We start from the raw sequence: 18,573 nt of genomic DNA on the forward strand, positions 1-18,573 counted from the left end.
TAAGACCCATCAGAATCCAGCCCTGACTCTATTGACATCATTGGGGTCACTCTGGATTTACTCCAGGGACACTAAGATCAGAATCCAGCCCTAACTCCACTGACATCAGAGGGGTCGCACGGGATTTACATGGGCGTAGAGATCAGAATCTACCCTTAACGCTGATGCAGTCAGGGGTTACGGACATTGATCTAAAGATCCCACATCTTTTTATCTAATTTCCTTTTAATATTTTCCAGGAACCACAGCACCACCCAACATAATCAAGATAGACAGACTACTCCAGCATATTCCCTTCTTTCCCCCCAGGGCTGTATCCCAGGGTAGCTGGTCCCTGTGGATAGACTAAGTCCAGCCCCCCTGGACAAGAGCAGGTGAGCTTAATCCAACTAATTAAAGATGGCTGGGCTACACCTGGGCCGATAAAGGGCTGCTATTAAGTGGCTAGAGGGAGGAAAGATTGAGACAGGCTGAGCCCTGGAGCGGGAAAGCCACACTGGAGTGGAGCTACTTCCTGTGGTGGGTCCCTGGAGCAAGGGGGGCTCAGGGAAGAAGCCCTGCCACTGTATAAAGCCATGGTACACCCACACCTTGAATACCGCATGTAGTTCTGATGGCCCCATCTCAAAAAGCTATGCTAAAAATGGAAAAGGTATAGAGAAGGGCCACAAAAATGATTAGGGGTATGGAACAGCTTCCATATGAGGAGAGATTAAAAAGACTGGGACTGTTCAGCTTGGAAAAGAGATGACTAAAGGGGCGGGGGGGTAATACCTATCTCATAGAACTGGAAGGGACCTTGAATGATCATTGAGTCTGGTCCCAAGTATCACCCGCCCCCGATCCCTAAATGGCTCCCTTAAGAATTGCACTCACAAGCCTGTATTTAGCAGGCCAATACTCAAACCACTGACCTATCCCTATGAGAGAGTTCTATAAAATCATGGTGTGGAGAAAGTGAATAAGGACGTGTTATTTACCCCTTCACATAACCCAGGAACCAGGGGTCACCCAATGAAATGAATAGGCAGCAGGTTTAAAACAAACAGAAGGAAGTACTTCTTCACACAGTGCACAGTCAACCAGTGGAACTCATTGCCAGGGGATGTTGTGAAGGCCAAAAATATATGTAGGTTCAAAAAAGAATTAGCTAAGTTTAGGGAGGATCGATCCATCAATAGCTATTAGCCAAGATGGTCATAGATGCAATCCCATGCTCTGGGTGTGCCTAAGCCTCTGACTGCCAGATGCTGGGACTGGATGACTGGGGATGGATCACTTGATAATTGCTCTGTTCTGTTCATTCCCTTTGAAGCACCTGGCATTGGCCACTGTCGGAAGACAGGATACTGGGCTAGATGGACCATGGCCTGACCTAGTATGACCGTTCTTATGTAGAGGTGGCTGAAACTGGGAAACTGCCAGGAACAGGGGTGCCCGAGACCCCGGGGTGGGGTGGCCCTGAAGCCTGGGGCCAAGATTAAGTTAAGGCTGTTTCCTGTTCTGTGTGCTAATCTCTGTGAAAGAAATGGACCTCCTTGAAAAGTCTGGGTGTGGCAGGGCATGCTTTAGAGTTGGGGACAACGCCAGCACGCTGACACGCTGACACACCTTGAACAAGGAAGCCTTCTCCAAAGTGTCCATTAAGCTGTGATGAACATGAGAATGTTGGTAAATACTTATATGATTGATATGCATGCACGCCTCAGTTTCCTAGCCTATGATATACTGCCAGAGAGTCCCCCTGCAGTCCTGTCAATTTCCCTCCCTCGAGAGTCCCCTCCCCACAGCTGAGATGCATCTGCTTGGCGTGGGTCCGCTGGTGCTTCATGAGGGCGGAGCTGTCTCTGAAGCCCTTCCCGCAGTCAGTGCATTTGTAGGGCCGCTCACCGGTGTGGGTGCGCCGGTGCTTGTTGAGCTTGGAGCTGTCGATGAAGCGCTTCCCGCACTCGGTGCACTCGTAGGGCCGCTCGCCGCGGTGGATCCGCCGGTGCTGCATGAGTGACGAGCTCTGGTTGAAGGTCTTGCCACACTCGGGGCAGCTGTAGGGTCTCTCTCCAGTGTGGATGCGCCGGTGCTTGATGAGGTTGGAGCTCTGGCTGAAGCTTTTCCCGCAGTGGCCACAGCTGTAGGGTTTCTCCCCGGTGTGGATGCGCCGGTGCTGGCTCAAGTTGGAACTGCTGCTGAAACTTTCGCCGCACTCGGCACAGCTGTAGGGCTTTTCGCCAGTGTGGGTGCGGACGTGCTGGGCGAAGGAGCCAAGGCTGAAGCTCTTCCCGCACTCGCTGCAGATGAAGGGCTGCTCCCCGATGTGGGTGTGGTAATGCTTCACCAGGGTGTAATTGCGGTTGAAACTCTTCCCGCACTTGCTGCACTGGTAGGGCCGCTCGCCCGTGTGGATGCGCTGGTGCTGGAAGAGGTGGGAACTCCGGATGAAGCCCTTCCCGCACTGGCCGCACTTGTAGGGGCGCTCCCCGGTGTGGATGCGCTGGTGATCGATGAGGTTGTAGCTGAGGACAAAGCACTTCCCGCACTCGGTGCACTTGTAGGGCTTCTGGCCCGTGTGGATGCGCTGGTGCTGGACCAGGTGGGAGCTCTGGCTGAAGCTCTTCCCGCAGTCTGAGCAGCTGTAGGGGCGCACCTCAGCCTGGGCTTGGTTGTGCTCTGTCACCACCCTGATGTCTGTCTCATCTGGAGATATCACCTCTCTCTCCTGCTGCTGTCCAGCCCCGCTGGCCTCTCCCTGCTCAGCGCTCCGGGACATCCCGCGAGGCTCCCTTCCTGCAGGCCCTTCCTGCTCGGGATTATCCTCCTCCATCCCAGCACCTACTGGGGAGAGAGGGAGAATCCAGGCAGGCTCGTTCCCTGTGCCAGGGAGACAGGGCACAAAAGGGAGCAGAAAATCTGAAGGGCCGGAAATGAATTCCCGGAAAGCCTTCCCCACGGGCGAGCGGAGGGGCTGGTTCTGCCCCAATGGCCTGGCTGAGCCCCCAGGGAATGGCTGGGGGAGGGCTGGGCTCCTCCCAGGGGTCAGGCAGGGTGGGTGGGAGCTGGGAATGATGCTTGCTGTGGGAACAGGGACCTGCTGGAGATGACACTGAGTGAGACCAGACAGAACTGGGAGGTCTCCAGGCAGCTTTGCTGGGATCCCTTCACTCCTGTAAATTGCCAAACTAACCTAAATTATTTGATGCCAATTTTGCCACTTCAAGGCTCCCCCAGCTTTGTGGCTCACTGACACCAGCCCTACGGGTTTGGGCTGCGGTTCTCTGGCCTGGGTTTGGCAGGACGTCAGACTAGCTGACCAGCGCAGCCCCCTCTGGCCTTCCCCATCTATGGCTCTAACATGGCACCCTGGGGCTCTGGCTGTTAGTTCATGGAGAGTCCCCGAGCCCACGCCACTCCTTTGTCACCTGTGCAAGTGACGGCCAGTGTCTCCCTTTCCTCGGTGCCCTGGAGATCCCGGACACACGGCTCGTCCCCGTGCTCCATCCCGGAGATCCCAGAGATCAGGGATCAGGAATCCTGCCTGCAGGGGAGGAAAGAGGGGAAGTCCTGGTTTGATAAATTACCATTAAACCCTTCAAAACTTCCCCCCAGGCAGCCCGGGGTTGGGTCCTGTGGGCTCAGCTCCATAGACCCCCTCCCCCCGCTGCCCGGGGGTGTCTCTGGTGCCAGCTGCAGTTCGGGGAGCCCCGATCCCCTCCTCCCTGCAGCCCCTTCCTCCAGGCAGCGATTTCCTGCCCCCTGCTGCCGTTTCACTCCCTCCCCAGAGCCGCCTCTCCCTGCGCCTCAGCTCACCGCCCGGCCAGGCCATCCCCTCGGCCCTCAGCAGGGACTCACCTCTGGGCACGCAGGGGGACGGGGAAGCCGGCCTGGGAGGGACCCAGGTGTCCGGAGGCCGGGACAGGAAGGTCCCTGCGCTATTACAGCCTAAGCCAGCACCGGCTCCGCTCTGGGAAGCTGGAGTTGAATTTCTCTATTATATTAACACTAAACTCTCCAGTCTGCAGGAAATGGTTTTTCTCAGGTTCCTTCCATTCCCCCATCCCTGTTTCCTAAAGGACTCAGAGAACAATTCAGTTACCTGCCCGAGGAGATCTGGGCCATGGAACCCAGAGTCCTGACGCCCCGCCCCGCTGTAATTCACTAGACCCTACTCTTCTCCCATAGGGCAGGCTACAACCCAGGATCCCTGGCGCCCACCCCCCTGCTCTGTCCACTAGATGCCACTCAGCTCCCAGAGGTGAGAGCAGAACCCAGGAGTCCCGAGCTTTAGCCAATGTCATGTTGGCTCCCCATGTTTCTCTTCAGGTTAGGTGGAAATGCCCCCTTTGAAGTGAAGCCTGTTCAATGAGAGGCTCCCAGAACATGAGTTATTCCTGGGTCACCTGGACAGCCCCAGGAGTGCTACAGGCACACGTGCAAGGTAGCTGCATACAGGGGAGGAGATAGCAGGGGCCGTGGGTCGGGATTGAGGGGCGCTGTGGTGGCAGATGTACAAACCCCATTCATTCATCTCGGTCTCTGAGATAAGGGGATTGGCTCCGGATTACACGTGACGCCTGCAGAGGGGAAATGATCTCAGGCAAGATGGATCCCCCGAGCTCCCTGCTGGAGCCCGGTTCCCAGCCGGGGGGCGGAGGCAGGCGGCTCCCCCGGGGCTCCCGGGACAAGCCGCTGCCGGAGCCCCGCGAGCGGCAGGACGTGGGTACGGCGGGGCTGCGGGCGGGGGCAGCAGGGCTGAAATCCGGAGTTGCTGGAGCTCCAGAGCTGGGCTCCGGGTGTGTGGCTGCAACAGACTCAGCGAGTGTTTGTGTCTCGTGCCCCACAGGCTGCCGGCGGGGTTCACACGCCCCAGATCCCGGGGGAGCAGCAGAGAGGTGGCTCCGTGGGGCTGGGAGCTGTGCCAAGGGGGCTGGCGATCCCAGCAGCTGCCCACGTGCCCTAGGATGAGCATGACCCCAGCAGGGCCCTCTGGACGTTGTGCCAGCCACGGGTCTCCAGCAGAGCGGTTAGCTCCATAGGGGGCCATACACACATCCCCGTGGGGCTGTGCCCTGGCCACTGACCTCCCTGTCCTCCCCACAGATCGGCCTGCCCTGGGCGAGGAGGGGAGCGGCCCGGCACTGGAGCTGGTGGTCGCTGCGGCTGGCTACCAGGTGAGATGCGCAGCGGGATGTGCGATCGGACAGTGATCACTGCCCCTTCCCCCTGGCTCCTGCTGCACACACTCCCCCTTGGGGCTCTCCCAGCGGTGCCCCCTCGCTGCCCCCCTCTGAGCCAGCGCTGGGGGCCGTGGCTGGAGCGGCAGGTGCTGAGCGGGGTCCCTTCTGGTTCCAGGCGCCGGTGGGGTTCGAGGAGGTGGCCGTGTATTTCTCCCGGGAGGAGTGGGGGCTCCTGGACGAAGGGCAGAGGCAGCTCTACCGGGACGTCATGCAGGAGAATTACCAGACTCTGATCTCGCTGGGTGAGGCGCCGCTGCCCCTCGGGGATCAGGAGCTGATGTACGGGGAGCCCTGGACAGCTTCGGCTCAGGGCCCTTCCCTGGCCCCGTAGATTTCTGGGGGATTGGCCCCTGCCCCAAACCCCACAGGAGAGACTGTCACCCCCACAGCCCCTCACTGGAAGGAGATTCACAGGGGGTAGTTTGATCCCCTCCCCCAGGGATCTCCAGGGCACAGGTGGCTGGATTTCCTTGCTCCGGTTCACCCACACACCAAATCCCTCTATCCCCCTCCCAAGGCAGCTCCGTGCCCAGCAGGGCTTCTGCTCTCTCTGCAGGGCTAGGAACGGCCCAGCGACTCCCTGAGCCATTCGGCCCCTCACTGTGTGTTGAGATCCCTGACTCCTTTACAGGGGGCACAGCCCATCCCCCCAGGCATCACCCTGCCCCAAGGGTCCCTGTGAACATATCCCCCCAGCAGAGAACAGGGTCGGGCTTAAAACGAGGGTGTGTTCTCTGCCCCGAGCCCTCCAGGGAGACTACACCAAGCGCCACCTCTCCTGTTTCCTTCCCCCGAGCAGAATTCCCCATCCCTGTCCCAGCTGTGATCCCCTGGATGGAGCGAGGGGAAGAGCTGAGGGTCCCGGATCTCCAGGGCTCCCAGGAAAGGGAGAACCTGATGGTCATTTGCACAGGTGAGAAAGGAGTGATGCTGCCCCTGAGACCCTCCAGCAACTAACAGCCAGCACCCCGGGGCGCCATGCTAGAGCCATAGATGGGGGAGGCCAGAAGGAGCCGTTCTGGTCAGCTAGTCTGATGTCCTGCCAAACCCAGGCCAGAGAACTGCAGCCCAAACCCATAGGGCTGGTGTCAGTGAGCCACAAAGCTGGGGGAGCCTTGAAGTGGCAAAATTGGCATCAAATAATTTAGGTTAGTTTGGCAATTTACAGGAGTGAAGGGGTCCCAGCAAAGCCGCCCGGAGACCTCCACAGTCTGGATTCGCTCAATGTCATCTCCAGCAGGTCCCTGTCCTCGTGACACATGTCATTCCCGGCTCTCGCCCACCCTGCCTGAACCCTGGGAGGAACCCTGCCCTCCCCCAGCCATTCTCTGAGGGCTCAGCCAGGCCACTGGGGCAGAACCAGCCCCTCCGCTCTCCCGTGGGGAAGGCTTTCCGGGGAATCGTTTTCTGCTTTTCAGATTTTCTGCTCCCTTTTGTGCCCCCTCTCTCCCTGGCACAGGGAACGAGCCCTGCCTGGATTCTCCCTCTCTCCCCAGTAGGTGCTGGGATGGAGGAGGATAATCCCGAGCAGGAAGGGCTTGCAGGAAGGGAGCCTCGCGGGATGTCCCGGAGCGCTGGGCAGGGAGAGGCCAGCGGGGCTGGACGGCAGCAGGAGACAGAGGTGATATCTCCGGATGACACGGACATCAGGGTGGTGACAGAGCACAACCAAGCCCAGGCTGAGGCGCGCCCCTACAGCTGCTCGGACTGTGGGAAGAGCTTCAGCCAGAGCTCCCACCTGGTCCAGCACCAGCGCATCCACACAGGCCAGAAGCCCTACAAGTGCACCGAGTGCGGGAAGTGCTTTGTCCTCAGATATAACCTCATCGATCACCAGCGCATCCACACCGGGGAGCGCCCCTACAAGTGCGGCCAGTGTGGGAAGGGCTTCATCCGGAGTTCCCACCTCTTCCAGCACCAGCGCATCCACACGGGCGAGCGGCCCTACCAGTGCACCAGGTGTGGGAAGAGTTTCAAATGCAACTACACCCTGGTGAAGCATTACCACACCCATGCTGCGGAGCAGCCTTGCTTCTGCAGCGAGTGCGGGAAGAGCTTCAGCCTGGGATCCTTTGCCAAGCACGTCCGCACCCACACGGGCGAAAAGCCCTACAGCTGTGCTGAGTGCGGCGAGAGCTTCATAAGCAGTTCCAACTTGATCCAGCATCGGCGCATCCACACCGGGGAGAAACCCTACAGCTGTGGCCACTGCGGGAAAAGCTTCAGCCAAAGCGCCAACCTCATCAAGCACCGGCGCATCCACACTGGAGAGAGACCCTACAGCTGCCCCGAGTGCGGCAAGACCTTCAGCCAGAGCTCATCGCTCATGCGGCACCGGCGGATCCACTGCAGAGACCGGCCTTACGAGTGCACCGAGTGCGGGAAGAGCTTTCGCTGCAACTCATCCCTGATGAACCACCAGCGCATCCACACCGGTGAGCGGCCCTACAAGTGCCCCGAGTGTGGGAAGGGTTTCATCAATAGGTCCAGGCTCACCAACCACCGGCGCACCCACACCGGAGAGCGGCCCTACAAATGCACTGACTGCGGGAAGGGCTTTGGAGACAGCTCCGCTCTCATGAAGCACCAGAGGACGCACGCCAAGTAGACATCCAGCAGACGGAGAGGGGGGCACTCGAGAGGGTGAAATTGACATGCCCTGGGGAACAGGGGCCACTACAGAGGAGGACATTGATTTGCCTTCCGGGGTAGCTGGGAGGGACAAGGGCACCTTTATAGAGAGTAAATTGGCTTCCTCTCTTCCCACCCCCATTGCTCAGCAAGACATACCCATCCGTCTCGGAAGTCTTGGCTCCTACCCCCAATGTATGCCAGTGCCCTAGAAGCCCCCGCCCTCACCCCTCCAGTGGATCAAGGTGCTGATGGCCTCTGCGAAGATCCCAAAATGGCAGGAAGAGCTAAGGTAACTTGTCTAGCGTTGATGTGTAGATTTGTAGAGAGGAAATAAGCAAACATAGTGCGGTCTAGTGATTAGGGCTGGGAGTCAGGACTCCTGGGTTCAGCCCTTAGAGAGGGGAATGGGGTCTAGGGCTGATATCAGGGGGCTGGGAGAATCAGGACTCCTGGGTTCCAGCCCCAGCTCTGTCACTTGAGCTCTCTGTGGCTCTCTTTGTACAATGGGAATAATGACACCCAGCTTTTTTCTACAGTGTTTTGAGATTCATAGATGAAAAGTGCATATTATTCTTTATTTGGTGAGTAATTCTCTAAGCCAGAAGTGGCTCTCAGTTGACCTGCTTTGTTCATGCTCTGAGTTAGCTGTAGAGCATAGATCTCTAGGTCTTTTTTTAGTCTGGTTTGCAGTAATTAAGCTCCACGATTGATGTCTCATTTCTCTCAACCAACCAGGAGAAGAAATTTAAGGAGATTCTGGAAAGGGAAATAAAACTGGGGATTGTGCCCTTCAATTTTGCTACTTTATGATGCACAAAACAAAGCGTGGGGAAGGGGCGGAGGGAATCAACCTGCTTGGGACTTGTACGTTAGACATTTGGGAGCTGTATAACTTGGAAGTCTCTTGGGAAGACTGGTGAATTGGGTCTGATCTGTTAAACCTGATTGAACGTGGAGAATGGCTTTCAAACATAAGTCAAGGCTAGGAGTTTTCAGTAGCAATCTTGGAGGACGTCCATTGTGTGAGATATCTTAGAGGCCTAATTTTCAGGTGGAAGTGCTCAGCATTGTCTCAGAATTGGGCCCCCTTAACCATTAACAGTTGGGCACTGACCGTCACCATTGAAAGTTTTGACACAAATTTTAACAATGAGGATTTTTCTCCAATATGCTCCTTGGATAACTGAGTTAGATAAGTGTCAACAAAGTGAGCCTATCAGATTCTTGCCTGTGTTAATATTTATATCACTCCAATGCCTACATCATAGCATCATGGAATGCTCTGCTCACCACTGGAGCACCTTCTTGTGGCCACAGCTGGGGAATAGCTCTGCCAGTCTGACACCCCTTCCTGCATGTGCTCACTCCGTCTCTCTCTCGGGACTCAATGGCTCCCTCTTCGTGGCTTGGCCCTTTGGCCAGGTCACTGTAGTTTTCCCCTTCCGGGGGGGTTTGTGTACCCACGTCTCTCTGTACCAGTCATCCCAGGCAGTCTTCCAGTTCACTGCCCATCAATGGAGCCATTTCCCCAGTGGCTGGTAGGGGAACCAGACCTGGCCTCTTCCAGCCCAGGGACACTACATTCAGTGGCTAAGGCCTGCTGTGTCCCACAGATGACGGCTGTTTCCCTGGTCTGCTTCATATGTTGTCTCTGTCAGCTTCTTTTCCATCCACCTCCGGGTTTGCCTTTCCCTCTAGGCCAAGCTCCCTGCTCTCCCAAGCCCCACAGAGTGACTACAGACCTCCTCCCTGCAGCCCCTTTCTGCCCTCAGCTACCTGGCTTTCTACAAGCCCTTCCTATTCCTGTCCAAGTGAGCTTCATCCTTTAATTAGTCCTCTCTGCTCCCTGGCTCCCCTCCAGGTGCAGCCTTGGTGGTTAATTGGTCCAACTAGCCACATTAAGCCCTTCAGAGGTGGTGTGGGGTGAATGCCCCATCAGACGTGGGTTTACAGGGTCTGTGCTACATCCCGGCCTTTAAACAGTCTCCTGGGAGTAACCCTTTCATTTAGTGTGGCAGACCTCAGGGGGACACACAGTTCCACCAGGGGAGGCCATGCAGCCTCTCCGACTCCAGGATTGGGTCTTCAGACTCCAGCACCCCTGTTTGCCACCGGGAGCTCCTACAGCGAGTCTGACTGAGATCAGACTTCGGAGACATTCTCGTCTCAGGGAGCGATGCAGCCCATTGCGTATTAGCAGTGATGCTGAGCTCTTTCCTCCCTGCAGAGTGTCGGTGGAAGTTGCCTGCTCTTTCCAGGCCCAGCAGCTCAGCGTTCTTGTTCAGTCACTGGGGCTCCCATTATGTCTTCTGGATCTTTCATTCAGGTGTGTTGATTCTTTTCTGCTCCTAAAGACACCTTGGTACCATTTCAGACGGTCCACCTGCCATTCTGCCAGCCCTCATTCCCCGCTCTACTCAGTGTGTAGCCATACAAAGTGCACGGGGAAACTGAGACACGCATATGGATCATAAAAATATTACCAACATTCCCATGTACATCACAGCATAACAGACACTCTGGAGAAAAATCTTCTTTGTTAAAAGTTCACCAACCCTTTGCCTTGGGAGTTCTGTTAAGCTCTCGAGCCTCCTCACCTGATGCTTCATAGGGAAATAAAATAAGATCACACATTCCTAGTGGTTCTAAGGTTTAAAGAATAAACCCCAGAGCTTCCCCCAGCCCTGTTGTATTTCTACAGGCAAAGCTGTCGTTGGAGTTTGGTGGAGTTATGCCTGCAAGGCAGAATTCTTTATAAAACACCCAACAGCCCGGTGGAACTATCTATACGTAAGTAAAGGCAGAAAAGGTGATTCGTCTGGTCTTGGAGCTGTGTAGGTTAGAGACGGGATTCAACAAGTCAGGACTTCTGGGTTTTCTTCCCACCTCTGGTAGGGGAAAAGTGTAGAGTGGATTAGAGCAGGGGAGGCTGGGAGTTAGGACGCCTGGGTTGTATCCATGGCTCTTGGAGGGAAGTGGGGTCTATTGGTTGCAGCAGAGGCTGCCATGGAAATCTAGATTTCTGTGTTCTGTTCTTTGCAAAATAATGGCACTCTCTGGCCCTGTGCCAAGTGCCCTCAACAACCAGAGACTTGCCAGGCACAGATTGTGCACAGCAACCAGAAGCAGGTGCCCAACCCTAGGCGGGGGCAGTTTTTAAATCTGCGGCAGGGCTGCATGGATAATTGACTTAACACCAGGACTTTTTAGAACAACAAGGTTGCATCAAGATGTGGCATGGAAAAGCTGTGCTTGAAGAAAGGGGTGAGAGGGGGAAGGAGGAGAAAAAGCAAATGGCAAAGATTTTTTCCAAACTGGCTAGTTCTTTTGGGGGTGCTCAGTCTGAGTCTGATTTTTCAGAGGGTGAGCACTCAGCGCTTTCTGGGGAATCACTTTCCTTGTAAGGTGGTGTCCCCCAATTTGAGTCCCCTCAAAACTGAGACACTGAATCACTTGCTGCTTTTGACAGTGGTGGCCACTGAATCTTCAGAGCTAGAATCCCTGCTGTCTCCTTAGCCAGGTCTTCCACCCACTCTCCATCCTCTCTTAAGTCAATTGTTTGCTCTTTTGATTCAAGTGGGGAAGTGTTTTCTAAAACCAAAGGAAACCCAGATTGTTTTAGAGAAGTGACTGCTGTTAAAATGCCCCTTTAAAGTGATTTCTTTTTAGCCTTGGTTGTTTTGTTTTTTCTTTTTAAGGGGAGGGTGTGCGTATTTTAATCTGGGAATCTTTAGAAACACGGGGAGGGTGGTAGTAGAGGGATTGGCATGATTTCATTTTAGCAGGAAAGACAGCTTTTTCCTGCAACTTCACAGGATGTTATAATCCAGAGATATTTCTCCTGCAGCTTCATCAGATGTCATAACATGCTCTCGTGATCTTGCTCCAATTATTTCAATGTTATGATGAGTTGAGAGAGACTTAATGAAGGAAATCTACTCATGGAAGTATTGGGGCCTTCTCACTATGTAGCTTTTAAGGGAGAGGTGTTAGATTAATTCAAATATTTTTCTGTAGGGCTGATTTTAATTCTTTATCCCTTTTTTTTTAAACTAGTGATATTTTTCTATCCACATATTGAGCTTCCTGTAGTTAGATCTAAGAGGTGAAAATAAATATTTGGATCTAAAAGATGGGGTGTGTGTGTGTGTGTTTTTCCTTTGTGATCTGTGGAATCCAGAAAATCACAGCTGTGTGGAAATAAGTCTGGGGGGGTAGGGATTCTGTGTGGGTGAACTGAGCTAAGAGGGGTCACAGGAAGTGGAGGGTGGGAGTTCAGAGGCCTGTGTGAAGGATTTGAATCCCAGTGCCTGGATTGCTGCAGGGTAAGAGATGGTGTGATACCGGAGAGATTCTCCAGGCTCCGTTTGGTGTCCCTAGCTTGCATTTTGAATACGCAGAGGTTATTCCACCATTAGAAGTTGCAGGTCACATGATACATCAGGGGTCAGCAACCTTTCAGAAGTGGTGTGCCGAGTCTTCATTTATTCACTCTAATTTAAGGTTTCGCGTGCCAGTCATACAATTTAACGTTTTTAGAAGGTCTCTTTCTATAAGTCTATAATACATAACTAAACTATTGTTGTATGTAAAGTAAATAAGGTTTTTAAAATGTTTAAGAAGCTTCATTTAAAATTCAATTAAAATGCAGAGCCCCCTGGACGCGTGGTCAGGACCCGGGCAGTGTGAGTGCCACTGAAAATCAGCTCGCGTGCCACAGGTTGCCTACCCCTGTGATACATCATTGCTGAAAATAGGCCACGAAGTCAAAAGTTCAGCTGAAGGGAAAAAAAGTAGTCCAAAAGGTCGAAAGCTCCGCAGGTCGAAAGTTCAGCTGGGGGAAAAAAAACACAGCCAAAACCCCAGAACTGGCAGAAACAGGTGCAGCATAACTCTGTGGTAAACAACTCGCGATCAGCATGTGTAGTAACGATCTGCTAGCTGACGGGACGCTATAAAAGGCAGCTAGAAGGATTGAGAGAGGAATTAGGAGACCAGCCGCTGGAAAAAGGGGGCCAGCGAAGTAGCCAGAATGGGGAAATTAATAGGAATCCTCACAAAGAACAGCAGGAATTCTGGAGAAACTTAGTGTGGAAGTGGCTGTTACAATATGAGAGTAGAGACCAAACGGATAGGGTACCTGCTGCAGAACTCTACCTACAGCTCCCCCACACCCCCAAGCAGAGGGAGGCTGGGCACCTCTGGTTTCTCCAGTGTCAGCATATGATCCTACTGGCTTAGTGGCACATTTAGATCAGGATACCTGGGGAAGACCCACAATCTAAATTCCCTCTAAGCTGCGCGGCCGCGCAGCCGACTGTTAAGTCCAGTGCAGGGGCTTAGGGCTACGGCGGGGAGAGATGCCTCAGCATGGACCTGCCGTGGCAGGGAGAGGTCCCCCTGGACTTGCTGCGGGAGAGGAGCCCCTCCCTCGGCCCGGCCCAGCCCCGCTGGAGCTGCCGTGGTTGGGGAGAGGTGCCTCGCCACAAGCTGTTGCGGCGAGAGAGGGCTGGGGGGAGTCCTCTCTCCTGACCGCAGCCCTGGGGAAGCCTGCACCCCAAATCCCTCATCCCCGGCCCCAACCCCTGCACCCCAATGCTCTGCCCCAGCCCTGAGCCCCCTCCCACACTCCGAACCCCTTGGACACACAATAGTAGATTTAAAGGTAGCCATCCTGCAGCAAAAAAAAACTTCAGAACCAGACTTCAAAGAGAAACTGCTGAGCTTCAGTTAATTTGCAAATTTGACACCATCAGATCAGGATTAAACAAAGACTGTGAATGGCTAGCCAACTACAAAAGCAGTTTCTCCTCCCTTGGTGTTCACACCTCAACTGCTAGAAGAGGGCCTCACCCTCCTGATTGAAATAACCTCGTTATCTCCAGACTGATTCTTGCCTGCATATTTATACCTGCCTCTGGAAATTTCCATTACATGCATCTGACAAAGTGGGTATTCACAAGCTTATGCTCCAATACATCTGTTAGTCTTTAAGGTGCCACAGGACTCTCTGTTGCTTTTTACAGATTCAGACTAACACGGCTACAACTCTGATAATATGAAGGTGATGTGTCACACATTACTTCCATATCGGTGCACATAACAAAATTAATTCCACACACAGACATAAAAAAATAGATAGGCAGGTTATTCAAGAGGTTCCCCAAAGCCAGTTTTTGAGGGTAATAGGTGGAACATTCTGTATCTCTCAGTCATGCTGGGTGGTGCTCTGGTTCCTGGAAAAGATTAAAGATAAACAAAGAAAATGATGGGGAGTCTTTAATATAGCTCAATTTCTGTAACCCCTGATTGCATCAGCAGTAGGGGCAGATTCTATTCTTCATGACTCTGGTGTAAATCTAGAGTGATCCCCCTGATGTCTCTGGAGTCAGGGTTGCATTCTGGTTGTTCTTATTAGCAAATAGGCTTGAGCGTGCTGGTCGTTGTTTGTTCCTTTAAGATCTAGAGCCATGTTCAGATTGTGGATAACACACAAAGGTTTTGAACTATATTTTTAATCCAGGCTGCTACTGAGTTACTCTCAATCCTGTAACAGTGGGTTTCTCACATATAAACACAGTAATTCAAAGGACCCAATTCTGATCTCATACTAGAATAAATGCGGAGTGACCCCAGTAAACCCAAAAGGATTACTGTGGATATAAACCAGTATGACTGAGAGCAGAATCCAACCCTGACTCCATTCACATAAGTGAGGTCATTCTGGATTTACACCAAGGTCACTAAGAGCAGAATCCAGTCCAGTGATTTTAAACTTATGTTTACATAGTTGTTAGGTAAAAAGCAAGTCCTTACTCACCTCTCCAGCACCCGAGTTCGTGCGGAGTTGGTATGGGCTCACAATCTGTCAGAGACCAGACACCAATTCGTTGATCAATGGGCTCACACTATCCTTAGCTTAAAAGGCTTCAGAGTAATGTGGCAAGTTTATTAGGGGTGAGCATCAATATTTATACACAGAAGTAAACAAAGTGATTAACAGATCATAATGGTCATGCATAATCAATCAAGATTCTACAGGATAAAACAGGTTAAAATGTAGATTCAAAAAGACAAAAGGGGAGATGGCTACTTAAGGGGAAGAGGGTGTCATGAGTAGTTCGCAGGTCAGAGCTTTGATTAAAAGTTCAGACAGAGACATCAAGTCTGGGTTAAGTTTAAGCTCATCAAAAGTTCAGACTCAACATTCCTCCATTTGTAGCTTTGGGATAACTATTTACCAAAAGCTACACCCCATTTTAAGGAGCCAAGGGCCGCTTGGCAATTTCAGCCTGGGCCAACTCGAAGAGAGTAAGGCCCTTGGCTGAAGTAGGAAAAGAATAAACTGACCCACATGAGTCTATGAGGGAGGGGACACACTTAATACAGCAACACAGTATTATAAGGATTACTATGGCCCCAACAATACCCACCAAGAGTTTTTTAACCCACCCAAATCCAGGCAGCCAATTCCATAAGGCTCCCCACCAATCATAAGGTGGCTGGCCAGAGGAGTAGTTCTTAGCCATTTCCCTTAGATGTTTGGTACGTTGAAAAGTGTCAGAGTAGGTGTTATTTACAAAAACACAGCATTCTTCATTTATGAGGGCGCAAGTTCCTCCCTGGGCTGCTAACATTATGTCTAAAGCCATTCGGTTTTGCAAAGCTAACTGGCGCAGCTGGGACATTTCCCCGGCCTGATTCTCAAATAGGGTCGCAGTTTCATTGGTTAAAGATTCTAGTAGTCCCTGTAGACGGATGACACCACCCCTCAAGCTAATGAGACCAGCCCACCGCTGCCACGACAAACCATCACGGATATTAATATCTCTGAAGGTTTCACGGATGTTACGAACGTGGGGAAAATGAGGGGGAGTGAGGGAGATGCGAGAAGGCGGTGTTAGCCACGCTAAATAACATGACCCTGCCCAATCAGGGGAGAGAAAGTAATAAGCTTTGGGCCCGCACACCCAGTATGTTCCATACAATGCGTTTCGGGTATTCCATTGCTCAAAGTAGGAGGTAACCCACCACCCGTTGGACCATTGTTCCCCTGGTAACGCAGAGGGGTCGTTGTGCGAACTGCAGAGGCACAGTTTGGTAGTGGTGTTTTCAAAGGGCAGTGTAGTACTGCTTGAGCAGTTGTAGAAGGCAATCGTATATCCCTTAGCAATTAGTTGGACACCCTCGTGATCTGAGCAGGGCTTCTTAAAAGCTGACTCTGAAGGCTTGCCCACCCATGAAAAAGTTGGATCGGGGTGAGGGATCCACATATGGGATAAGTGGGATGCGCAAGGCTTGAAGCCAAGATTTTTACTAAAGGCGGTGCCATTAAAATACATGTTGCATTTACTTGTTCCCACAAAAGTTGACCCCTTTTCTTTAACAAAACACAGTGATCCTGTCTGATTGGTTACCCTGAGATATCTGTTAATTGGCACTCCTGTTTTGTCCCATGTAAGATTGTGTTGGACTGGATTTTTTTCTCTAGCCGGTGGCATCCAAGTCATATTAGCAGTGGTCAGGGGAATGGGTGTGAAGGGGAGTCCCTGTTCTGCATTTACTGGAAATTGAGTACATACCCAGCAATTACTTCTATTTCCTAAAATACGAGTTTTAACCTCGTGGGAATATCTAATAAAAGCATTATCTTCATAAGCAGAAAATAAACTAAGAAGGCATAATAAAAAACATACAGTTGTCAGAATAAAAGGTCCTCTCATTTTTGCCGAGTCAATTTAAGTCTGATGTCTGAAAGAGGTAAGCTGGTCCACTGGTCGGAGGCAGTGTCCTCAGTGGTGGCAAGAGCTGCTGGTCCGTCACTGTGGTCCACTACGGCTGGCTTGACGTGGGAGTGGTGGATCCAGGATTTGCGTCCTTCCAGGAACACTGCAGTCTGGGTTGTTAAAAGAACCTGGTGGGGTCCAGTAAACCTCGGCTGGAGGGTGTCGCCACGAACGAACTTTTTGGCCCAGACGAAGTCCCCGGGTTGGAACGGGTGGATCTGTTCTTCCAGCGGCACGGTCTGGGAAAACTGCGAGGCTTTCCAAAGGGTACGGAGGCGAGCCTGTAGGGAGAGAAACTGGCACGCGGTCATATGATCCCCTCCCAATAGTGAAACATCAGCACGTGGTAGCGCCCCGCCTTTGAAAGGGGGGTGTCCATAGAGCAGTTCAAAGGGGGATAATCCCAATACACGGGTTGGGCGAGTACGAAGGTGAAACAGGACCAAGGGAAGTACCTGAGGCCACTTTAACCCTGTTTCCTGACAGTATTTAGCCAATGTAAACTTAAGCTCCCTATTCATACGCTCAACTTTCCCGCTAGACTGGGGGTGGTAGGGTGTATGAAAGGAGTGTGAAATGCCCAGTCCTTGTTCTAAACGGCCAAGGACATGACCAGTAAAGTGAGGTCCGCGATCTGAGTCAAGCACGAGAGGGATGCCAAAACGGGGTACAATGTCTCTAAGGAGAATCTTCGCCACTGTGGCAGCAGTACAATTAGCAGTAGGAAAAGCTTCGACCCAGGAAGTCAGAGGGCAAACCAAAACAAGGAGGTACTTTTTCCCAAAAGCCTTTGGCATATCTGCAAAGTCAATTTGAAGATGTTGAAATGGAGCAGCAGGCGGAGGTCTTCCACCCTTAATTTTGTTAAGAGGCGGAGCAGGTCCATTACGCTGACATGTGCTGCATGCTTTCACTATTGACAGGCAGTAGGGTTGAATGCCTGGAGCATACCAAAAGCGAGCGATGGTGTCCACAAGGGCGTGCGTGCCGTAGTGACCCCCCTTATCATGGTGCCAGCGAACTGCCACGGGGTATGTGGAGCGAGGGAGGCAGGCTTGGCCATTTGGCATAAGCCAGGTCCCTTTGACCAGAGTGGCTCCGAGGCTCTCCCACGACTGTAGTTCAGCAGCGGGTACTGGTACGGGGTGCGGTGGAGTAAAGGAGGAGGCTGCAATAGCCAACGTGGGCATGGCTAAGGGTAAGACGGCAGCCGTCTTGGCGGAGGCGTCAGCCAAGGCATTCCCACGGGTGACGGGGCTATCATCTTTAGTATGGGCCCGGCAGTGAACTACAGCCAGGACCGAGGGTTCTTGGAGGGCGTCCAAAAGCTTGTGGATGAGGGGGAGGTGCTGAATGGGTTTTCCGGCAGCTGTCTGGAAACCTCGAAACTTCCAGAGGTGGATGTGACAATGCACAACTCCAAAAGCATACTTGCTATCAGTAAAAATGGTAACGGTCTTACCAGCGGCCAACTGGCAAGCTCGGGCCAGGGCATAGAGTTCGGCGGCTTGGGCTCCCCAGTTGCCTGGCAGTGAGGCGGCCTCTTGAATGTCCCATTCAGAGGTGACTGCATAACCGGTGAAACGCTTGCCATCAACATAGAAGGAGCTTCCGTCCGAGAAGAGGATGCAATCAGGGTTGTCCAGTGGCACGTCAAACAGGTTGTCCCTTATCTGTAAGATGCTATAAACTACTTCCACACAGTCGTGCTGATCCTGGAGGACTGGCAGGTCAGGAAGCAAGGTAGCTGGATTAAGGGGCCCACACCTTTCAAAAATTAGGTTAGTGTCTTCTAAGAGTTCGGCCTCTAGCTGTTGCTGACGATGGGCCGAAAAGACTTGGGTTGTGCCCCTACGCAGAAGGGCTGACAAGGCATGAGAGGTCCAAACCGTGGTAAAATGACCCAGGGTCAGGCTCTTTGCCTT

At 52.7% G+C, this 18,573-nt stretch overlaps 1 protein-coding gene across 1 annotated transcript in view; it reads right to left on the bottom strand.

The window, feature by feature from the left end:
* The window catches only part of LOC135877330 (zinc finger protein 208-like), a 295,762-nt gene that overhangs the window by 217,349 nt on the left and 59,840 nt on the right, over window positions 1-18,573 (bottom strand). The window contains exons 3-4 of the mRNA XM_065402759.1: window positions 2,376-2,627; window positions 1,800-2,210 (exon numbers count right to left, since the gene is read on the bottom strand). Of these exons, the coding sequence (XP_065258831.1) occupies window positions 1,800-2,210; window positions 2,376-2,627 (663 nt within the window). The remainder of the gene's footprint in view (window positions 1-1,799; window positions 2,211-2,375; window positions 2,628-18,573) is intronic.

Source organism: Emys orbicularis, chromosome 4 (assembly GCF_028017835.1).
Source record: "Emys orbicularis isolate rEmyOrb1 chromosome 4, rEmyOrb1.hap1, whole genome shotgun sequence".
NCBI classification, from domain to species: Eukaryota; Metazoa; Chordata; order Testudines; family Emydidae; genus Emys; species Emys orbicularis.